Source organism: Bison bison, unplaced genomic scaffold, assembly GCF_000754665.1.
Source record: "Bison bison bison isolate TAMUID 2011002044 unplaced genomic scaffold, Bison_UMD1.0 scf7180017864471, whole genome shotgun sequence".
Lineage (NCBI taxonomy): Eukaryota > Metazoa > Chordata > Mammalia > Artiodactyla > Bovidae > Bison > Bison bison.
In genome coordinates, this window is record NW_011495032.1 from 22,602,325 (window position 1) to 22,612,740 (window position 10,416).

General features: G+C 38.2%; 1 protein-coding gene across 1 annotated transcript in view; it reads right to left on the reverse strand.

The window, feature by feature from the left end:
• The window catches only part of LOC105003630 (formimidoyltransferase-cyclodeaminase-like), a 42,986-nt gene that overhangs the window by 31,945 nt on the left and 625 nt on the right, over positions 1 to 10,416 (reverse strand). Inside the window, exons 2-4 of the mRNA XM_010860929.1 lie at positions 8,426 to 8,552; positions 5,654 to 5,749; positions 3,973 to 4,125 (exon numbers count right to left, since the gene is read on the reverse strand). Coding sequence (XP_010859231.1) covers positions 3,973 to 4,125; positions 5,654 to 5,749; positions 8,426 to 8,540 — 364 coding nt within the window. The 5' untranslated portion in view covers positions 8,541 to 8,552. The remainder of the gene's footprint in view (positions 1 to 3,972; positions 4,126 to 5,653; positions 5,750 to 8,425; positions 8,553 to 10,416) is intronic.

The following is a 10,416-nucleotide window of genomic DNA, read 5'->3' on the forward strand; positions in this document are numbered from 1 at the left end:
AGAGTCGGACACGACTGAGTGACTAAACTGAACTGAACTGAACTGAAAATTAAAAAAAAAAAAAAGAACCAAAATAGGATTTGAATCCTAAATAATAAGATAAAAGAATTGAAAGACCTGGCTCAGGGGAGAAGGAAATAGAAGGATGTGCATAGTGAGGGGGAAAGGGAAGTTATGTAGGTCTTCAGAGTTTGGGGAACAAACTATGTACATTTGACTTTTAACCATGTTTACGCCAAGGGAACATTTCAGGCAAAGATGGGCTTGATAAAGGACACAAATGTTACGGACCTAAAAGAAGCAGAAGATATTAAGAAGAGGTGGCAAGAATACACAGAAGAACTGTACAAAAAAGATCTTCATGACCCAGATAATCATGATGGTGTAATCACTCATCTAGAGCCAGACATCCTGGAATGTGAAGTCAAGTGGCCCTTAGAAAGCATCACTATGAACAAAGCTAGTGGAGGTGATGGAATTCCAGTTGAACTATTTCAAATCCTGAAAGATGATGCTGTGAAAGTGCTGCAATCAATATGTCAGCAAATTTGGAAAACAGCAGTGGCCACAAGACTGGAAAAGGTCAGTTTTCATTTCAATCCCAAAGAAAGGCAATGCCAAAGAATGCTCAGACTACTGCACAATTGCACTCATCTCACACACTACTAAAGTAATGCTCAAAATTCTCCAAGCCAGGCTTCAGCAGTATGTGAACCGTGAACTTCCTGATGTTCAAGCTGGTTTTAGAAAAGGCAGAGGAACCAGAGATCAAATTGCCAACATCTGCTGGATCATTGAAAAAGCACTAGGATGACCCAGAGGGATGGTATGGGGAGAGAGGTGGGAGAGGGGCTCAGCATTGGGAACACGTGTACACCCGTGGCAGATTCATGTTGATGTATGGCAAGACCAATACAATATTGTAAAGTAATTAGCCTCTAATTAAAATAAATAAATTTAAATTAAAAAAAAAAAAAGCTAGAGAGTTCCAGAAAAACATCTATTTCTGCTTTATTGACTATGCCAACGTTTTTGACTGTGTGGATCACAATAAACTGTGGAAAATTCTGAAAGAGATGGGCATACCAGATCATCTGACCTGCCTGTTGAGAAACCTGTACGCAGGTCAGGAAGCAACAGTTAGAACTGGACATGGAACAACAGACTGGTTCCCAAAAGAAAAAGGAGTATGTCAAGGCTGTATATTGTCACCCTGCTTATTTAACTCATATGCAGAGTACATCATGAGAAACGCTAGGCTAGAGGAAGCACAAGCTGGAATCAAGATTGCCAGAAGAAATATCAATAATCTCATATATGCAGATGACACCACCCTTATGGCAGAAAGTGAAGAAGGACTAAAGAGCCTCTTGATGAAAGTGAAAGAGGAGAGTGAAAAAGTTGGCTTAAAATTCAACATTCAGAAAACAAAGATCATGGCATCCGGTTGCATCACTTCATGGAAAATAGATGGGGAAACAGTGGAAACAGTGGCTGACTTTATTTTGGGGGGCTCCAAAATCACTGCAGATGGTGATTGCAACCATGAAATTAAAAGATGCTTACTCCTTGGAAGCAAAGTTATGACCAACCTAGACAGCATATTAAAAAGCAGACACATTACTTTGTCCACAAAGGTCTAGTTAAGGCTATGGTTTTTCCAGTGGTCATGTATGGATGTGAGAGTTGGACTATAAAGAAAGCTGAGCATCTAAGAATTGATGTTTTTGAACTGTGGTGTCCCTTGGACTGCAAGGAGATCTAACCAGTACATCCTAAAGGAGATCAGTCCTGGATGTTCATTGGTAGGACTGATGTTGAAGCTGAAACTCAAATACTTTGGCCACCTGATGCGAAGAGCCGACTCATTTGAAAAGACCCTGATGCTGGGAAAGATTGAGGGCAGGAGGGCAAGGGGACAACAGAGGATGAAATGGTTGGATGGCATCACCGACTCAAAGGACATGGGTTTGGGTGGACTCCAGGAGTTGGTGATGGACAGGGAGGCCTGGCGTGCTGCAGTTCATGGGGTTGCAAAGAGTTGGACATGACTGAGCAACTGAACTGAACTGCGAGGTGGAAGTTCTTAAACTAAAATTATATGCAAAGATATGTGTTTGTGTAGCTATGTATGTATACACAAATATACATCATAAAAAACTGCAAGTGACTCTAACATTATTTATAAGTTCCCTGAATACCAAGTTTGGACCCTACTTTAAGAACCCCTTCCTTAAGGAATAATCAAGCTTCCAACTGTTTTCAAAATGTTTGAAATATATCATTCAGAATTTTTGCACATAAAGCATACATGAATCAGACATATTGACTATGTTCTTCATCACTGGAATGTTCTCCACTGCCCTTCTTCCCAAAGAAAGTTAGTTAAATTATTATTTTAATGTAGTTTCCATGAGAAGCAGTTACCCTAGTAGAAAACATCCTGTCACTGTTCTGAGAACAGTGAGATCCTAGAATATGAACACTTCTTCCTCATAAGAATGCTTGAGCATGCTGTTACCAAAAAAAGTTTAAAAACTTAAAAAAAATGGATGATATTAAATGAACAGCTGTGTAGAAAGGAGAATGTAAAAATAAAAACTGCATGTTGGAGCATCAAAATAGTAACCATGTACAGTATATGACTGTTTTTAATCAGATGAAGATTGAAGCTATTACATTTCAAATTGAATGTTATAAATTAGTTCAAGAATGCAGCTGAGCTCACATTTAATTAGAAATGTCCATGTTTAAATCATGAGGTACAGTAGCTGCCAATGAAGTAAAAGGGCAAAGGAAGGGAGAAGTACTCTGTCCAGACCCTCCTGTTGTCAACTGTCTCCTACGCTGGCCGAGAATCTGGGGTGGACCAGTCCTGATGTAATGAAGAACTTCATGTACTAGCTAATTTGAGATTTAATATAACCGAACATAATTGTTTTGAAGACAATTAAAATCACTATTCTGGTCTGAACAATTCTGAACTCTTCATTTTCGTGTGAAATGTATTTTTCCCCGTGCTGAATTTTAACTCTTTCTTAGAGGAAAAGTAAACCAAATTTTGGGCCAAGATTTCCCCAGAGAAATAATCCACAGATTGTCAGGTCATGTTAAAAATGCAGCACAAGCAGTGAGGTACACCTTTGGAAACAAGCCTCCTTTCCTATTTCTAGGGCTTGACGCAGCTCAGCTAGAGTCCAAATCTACATCCCAAATGTTACACACCTCCCTGTTACCTAAAAATGAGGCAATACTGCAGAGGATTTCTGAGGTCATAGAGAGAAGTCTGCAATCATCCTACAGCGGACTTTCCCCCAAAGCTTATGGGCCTCTGAATCTCATAATTAACCAGCGAGACAGTCCAGGCAAAAGGTCTTTCTTTTCTCCCAATTTGCTTAATTCAAAAACACCTCAAGTGACATAGCTCAAATTTTCCAAATTAAACTTACCCCTGGGGCTGAAATCAAGCATGTGACAGTTCAGTTCTAAAGAAAATCTTATAGAGAGTTGTACACAAGGAAAAAAGAGAAGAAAAAAAAAAAATCAGAGGAAAAAGGGGTAGGAGTTAACATTTAAGTGGGTTTTCAACCTCATCATTACCCCTGCTCGAGAAAATAGAACACAGATGGGCGAAACACACCATCGTTCTGCCCTGAAGAGTCTAAGGAACTCATTAAAAACTAGTGTTGTTTCCTCATGGTCTATCGTGGATTTGTAAGGGGACACAATGATCGAGTGGCTGCATCCCACAGCACTGAGTGTTCCACAGCGTCACAGGATAGAAAGTGGAAGGATGAGTCACAAAGACACTGTGTGTGCCACTGCAACCGATGAAAGCTTATTGTTGACACAAGTCTTCAAGGTCGATTTTTCCCAGGGAACGGAGGAGTGATTATATTGTCACAAGCTGTTCTGATTTGTAAAAATGGTTTCCATTAAGGAATAACCCACTTCCCCCAAATTTTCTCTTACTTCTGGCCACAGCTCCACACTCTTCCACTCCGACACCAGAGAGAGGGTAAATGGGAATCAGGTCCACTGCTCCTAGGCAAGGATGGATCCCCTCCTGAACCTCCATATCGATAGACTGGAAGGCTTCCAAGCAGGCAGCCAGAACAGAATTGCCTTAAAAATGTAAAATTAAAAAAAATAAGATCATTAAACTTTCAATTGCATCTAAGGAAGCAGCTATAATTATTACTGTCCTACCAGTTTGTGTTCCTTTCGTAAAATGTACAGAAGATTGTTTTTTCATCCAAAACAAAGAAAAATGTAAGATCCAACATTTCCCCTCTCCCCACTCCCCAAGTGTTACAAAGTTTCACATTTCTTCCAACTCTTTACTTCCCAAAGTGGAAGAAGAAAGCAAAGTTTACTGGCCTTAAAAAAACTTTGTATCCTTTTTTACAATTGGTTACTTTTAATTTTTTCAACTTTATCAAATTAATCTGATAAAATTCTTTGTTATCTTCAGAATATTTTATGAGTTTATATTAAAATAGACAAACATAGCATAGCATCACCAATTCAATGAACATGAACTTGGGCAAACTCTGGGAGATAGTGAGAGTCAGGCCTGGTGTGCTACAGCTCATGCCAAGAGTTGGACATGACTTAGTGACTGAACAACAAAGACAAAAATATGTTTTTAAAAGTATACCATAAGTATTTTAGTTTTGCTCTTATAACTAGATTTTCATTAAATTTTGTGTGTGTGTTTAGTCGTTTTAGTCTTGTCCAACTCTTTGCAACGCCATGGACTGTAGCCTGCCAGGCTCTTCTGTCCATGGAATTATCTTGGCATGAATGTTGGAGTGGGTTACCATTTCCTTCTCCAGGTTTATTAATTATTCTATCTAAATACATATAGACACCTCAGAGTGTTATTACTCTTGAGTTTTCATTAGCGTGCAGTATGACCATTTTGGTCATTTGCTGATAATCATCCATCAGCTCTTTGCTTTCCAAACAAACGTACCTTTTGAGAAAAGACAATCTGCTAAGCTGAAACCAAGTTTATCTGAAAATAATTTAAATTCTTTACCAAGCAATGCTAAGGATGATACAGATTTTTGTTTAATCAAGTATGATCCTTCAAATTCAAGCTGTCCCACTAAACCTTACAGCAGGACACATGAAACCCATTTCATTTCACCCAATGGACCATCTCAAGATTTCAGGCTCCTGACTCAAAACACAACTGCTTAGCATGTTTCATTTCAAGTCAGCTTATCAGTGAAAGCAAATTCAACACTACGACTTCACAGGTTAAAATCTGAAGATATTTTACAAACTCTTTGACTTGTTCTTTTTAAGTAAAATAAAGGTTAAAAGTGATCTTTATATAAATATGAAAAAAAAATCTGAAGATATTTTTCTTAGCCACAAAAAATATGTGATCATCTTCAGGGAAAGAATGTTATTAAATACTGGACCCCAAGATTCATTTTAATGAAGAGGAAGTAGGAAATGCATATCTCAAAGATGTACCTGTTCAGAAAAACGAAGGAATGCAGTTTTGAGGTAGACTTCTTATGTATGGAAAAGAGTATTCAGATTAACACAGGAAATCAATGATTAAGGAGCATTTGGGTTTACTGGAAGCCGACCCTTCACCAAAAGACATACATAGAAAAAGAAACTGAAATCTTACCTAACTCATCAATAGAACCTGCTATTGTAATGACTGATCTGTTGTACTCTGGATCAGAAAATACATTGAGCACTGATATTTCAGGATGTCTCTGTCCTATATAAAAGACAACACATAAATGCAAGAATTTTTTTTCTCTGGTGAAACCTTAATACTTTATTTTTCTTGATACAACAAAATTTAGCTTAACAGAAAAATTTGGGGGAAGGGGTGACCTCTGAAGTGACACTGACTAGTCAGGAAATTCATAGACAGTAATGTCCATGTCCTTCATTGTCTTCCTTTACAATCGGATGGCTCAGCTCAGATACTAGGCTTCGGTGTCTATCAGAGACCTTCTCTTGCACTTGCTTCTGAATTTGTCAAAGTTCTCTTAACTCAGTCCAAGCTGATAGTCTCTTTTATTACCAAATCGTATCACACTAAATTCTGTTCCCTTTCAATCTCATCTTCTATGCCTTGTCCATTTTTCCTTCCAAACCCAGAGATCAAACCGGATCAAAAAATAACATCTGGAAAAACTAGGATAGGCCAATTAGTGCCTAGAGCAGAGGTTCCTGGGATACATGCACCTGCCTATTAGAAACTGTTCTGACTCCAGCATCTCCTTTTCAAAGGCCACCAACAGCCTTCAGATGTTAACAACTTCCAGGCTTCAGCCACGTGTGACTCACTGAAACGTGTAACCTGGAGGAGAAAGCTGCCATACCCTTGTATGGTGACCACCCATAACCCCGTAGTTATTTTTGAAGTTTACAAGCCTTGCTCAAGCTCCTTAAAAGTTCCTCATATGCCTACAAAAGCAAATTCAAAGTGAAGGACAAAAGTTTTCAGGCGGTAATTAAGCCTTTCACTATGCCATTATACCTTTGTCGCTCTGTCCCCTGGCAGCTTAACAATTAATCTTTTCAAGGAGAGGGAAAATAAGTTACATACGGAACTACAGAGCTTAAAGCAGCCCTATGCTATTAATTTTAATAACGTGAAAAGATAAACTTATGTCACTCACTCATAACCAAATGAGCATCTACAGAGACCTACCCTGGTGTAGGTCTAAAATTTATAACTCAGCTTTCTTTACGTAAGACCTTTCAGACTATTTAAATGTTTTCACATTGCTTAATTGGAAAAAATATAGGTGATATAGTTTGATTCCACTCACTTAAAAATAAATGCCTTTAAAGTATCTGTAAAACAGCAGGTCATTTTCTTAACTAGTGCTACCTTCCCTGCATTTTTAAAACTATGAAAGACAGAGCAGGAACGAGATCATACAACCTCCTTTTTATGTGTTTTTTTCAACATACTTTAGCTTTTAGACGAAAAGAGATAATTTTATTTTTTTCATCCGAAATCTTCTTCTGAAAAGCTTTTATTCTCAGTTTCATATGACTCAATTGATTCAAATACTGAAAGAATGAAACACTCTCTCCTGCAATTTCTTAAGCATGCATATAGAAAAAAAAAATTACTTCTGGCAGGAGGAGCTGTCAGTATGAATCTCAGCAGAAGTAAATTGTTTGGTATTTGTAATAGAGTATAATAGCTATAATTCCATTTGAGCTGCTGCCACTAATAAGCTGATAAAAACTGTGAGTTGAGACCCAGGTATCCATCAGTGTGTGACTTCCACAAATGTCTCTGCCCAGTCACTTAATCACAGAATGTGTCTCTGCACATTCACCCAATCCCATTAGATGTACTATCTCACAATGTGGGGCCCAAGCTGGCTCTTCCCACAAAGAGAATGCAAAAGCACAGCTGCATGCTGGCTCCAGAGGAGTTTTCCTATCAGCAATTATCAGGAATTTTCACAGACATTCCTAGCCCCCCAAAGTTGCTAGATGGTAACTTAAATGTGCTCAGTGTTAGAAACAGGCCCAGGAAAAGCACCTCTCTCTCATGAAAAGCAATAACCAAATAAAAAATGACAACCAGAAATTAAAATAGACTGTTTCAAATGCTTCAGGGCTACGACCCTAATACTCACCTGTTGCCGAAAAAGCTGTTGATTTAATAACAAAGCTTTTGTATTTAAGGATGGTAAACCTGTAAATACACTGTGTTTTGTGTAAGTGTGAAAGTAAAAACAAATAATATTTAGAACTATATGTCATCACATGAACATTTTAACAAAGGTTAAGAAAAGAGAGAAAGAGTAGCATCTCTAATAGTAAATACTGGTCCAGGGGTTAAAGGAGACCTGAGTCTCAGTCTTCTGAATCTGAATGGCTGAATGATCTTACACACATCACTTAAATGCCTAAGAGTCTTTATACGGAGAAAATGGAGTAGAAATATTAATGCTGTAATGACAGCCTGGGCTTTGCTGGCAGGAGTGCTTTTGAAAAGTATTTGGTATGTGACAAGTTTATTTTTTATTTAACCTGCTGAATAAAAAGCATAATGAATTATGCTTATTCTATTAATGATCATACACATGGCCCATGAGGGAAACATTAAACCTGTATGTAAATATATCCTCTTCAGGAGTCCTGTCAATATCCTGAACAATGTGCATTTCAGACACCCTCTCCAATGTGAAGAAATATGCTTGTGGATGGTATGCAGGCATTTGGAAGAGAGTGTATGTGTACATCTGAGTAAGTGATCTATCTCAGCATTCTGGAGCCAAGCTATGATAGCCCAAGAACAGGGAGAAAATTCAGGAAGAAAGGAGAAGTATGTACCATGGACACTGTCAGCAGAATAAAAAAATTATTCTTATTATCAAAACACTACATATTCACATCTATTGCCTGTTGTTCATACCATTTCTTTCAAGAAGAGCAGCTTTCGCTATGTTCTCAACAATGCACTTCTTTCTGGCTTCTGAAATGTTTAATAAACAGGCAGCCAAACGGAGCCCCACTCGACAAGAAGACATGGTGATTTTCTTCTAGAAAAGGAGAAAAACGAGTCTTCATTTTGGTTTCTACAGTTTATTCATATTTTCACATTCATTAAACATTTAAAAAGTCATAGCTGTTTGGAAACCAGGTAGCCATAACATGAATACTTTACTATTTCATTCATAGGTAACACATAAAGGATAATATCTCACATCGACTCAGCCAAAAAACCATGCACATGTGGTCATGCACATATGAACATGTGAAGACAGTAACACACTAGAAATATCCATCAAGTACTCAATCTGAATTCTGTCACGGGAAACTTTTTCATTAAAGTATGTCACTCTCTTTTAAATATTGCCTTCTATAGTTTAATCCTGTTTTTGAGGAAGTATGATACTTTTGTTAAATAAGATTACTGAGGAAATACAGAAAAGAGAAACAAGACATTACTTAATATGCTGATTCTTACAAACACTATTCTGACAGAAAGAGTACCTCCACCAGCCATGCCATGGATAGTACATGAACAAATAAAGGAAATTCACTTGGAGGTTTTAAATGACAACTATTTGACTAAGTTCCTCTTGTACTTTGATCTCCATAGTCCCTAAACCAGTTTAAAATCTTTCACAGGACTTTGTACATTGAACTGAAAGCTGACATGGAGTACTCGGATATGTTACTCAATAATCAGCCAAAAATGTGACTGATTTCTTTGAAAATGGAATCATCATACAAGTTTTGGAGGTTGCTTTGACTTTCTTCAGTACCCCAGAATGGTATTCTCAACTAGTTATCCTTCCAAACTTCAAATGATATTATGAAATTAAGTTTAAATATTGCAAAACAAAAAATTCCCCTTTTTAAAGATCAGGTCATCGTATTTCCACCTCTTTTAAATATAGCTAAAAGTGAACGTGGCCCTCATGAACTCATTCAGTAAATTTTACTGTGGAACATTTTGTGACAGGTAAAGTTCTTCCTGTGAGGGATACTGCAGAGAATGGTGTACAACTCTGAGACACACATTAAGCTTATTAAGTTAAAGCTAACATGCTGTGGTGTAATTAATAGTGTTCTCCGTGTATAAATCCAATGGCTTCTGTTCACTAGGACTGTTCGTTGGCCTGATCATTTTAACCTAAGAGGAGATAACAGGGCTTCACCATTAGTTCCAAGTTTTCACACTGTGACCATCATCTCACAATTGAAAATTCAGAAAAAATAGGGTCATTAGGATTCTGTAGACATTAATAACACTGTTGCAATAGAGCAGCTCAGACCTCTTCTCGTTTTTATGTAAACAAAAAATTGCTTTACACAAGGGGTGTGGGCGTCTTCTGGCTTTCATTTGTTTTCAGTGTGTTTATGTAGCTTAATTGTCTCATCAGGCACTTTCCCAACATAATTATGCTTTTTAACAAATGGTGTTTATGGCAACCCCTAACAGTGCAAAAGAAAGGATTAGTTTCATCCTCTCATTCCACATTTTGATTCTCTGTGGACAGCTAAATCACACAAAGATGGTGTTAGAAAAATCTACCTTCATTGCAAAAGCTGAAATTAGCGGCAATATCAGGCTTTTGGCAAGCACTCAGGCTTATTAGTAAAAAGGGCAAGTTTTTCTCTTCTTCCTCCTCCTCCTCTAAGAATTTGACCCCGAGCAAGACCCCAAACACTTGTGGTTTGAGAGGATGATCGTAATTCGCCCACCCCTTCGATCACCTTTGGGATTACTTCCGGCTAGAGACCCAAACCTGCCTCCCTCGGAGGAACTGGATGGACCTGTGCGGGGCAGAGCAGTCCCCAACGCTCTGCCACATCACCTGCGTCCGGCGCACGCACCACCGTTAGCACATTTAGGGCCGCAGAGGCTCGTCCAGGAGGCACAGCGCAGTGTGGGGC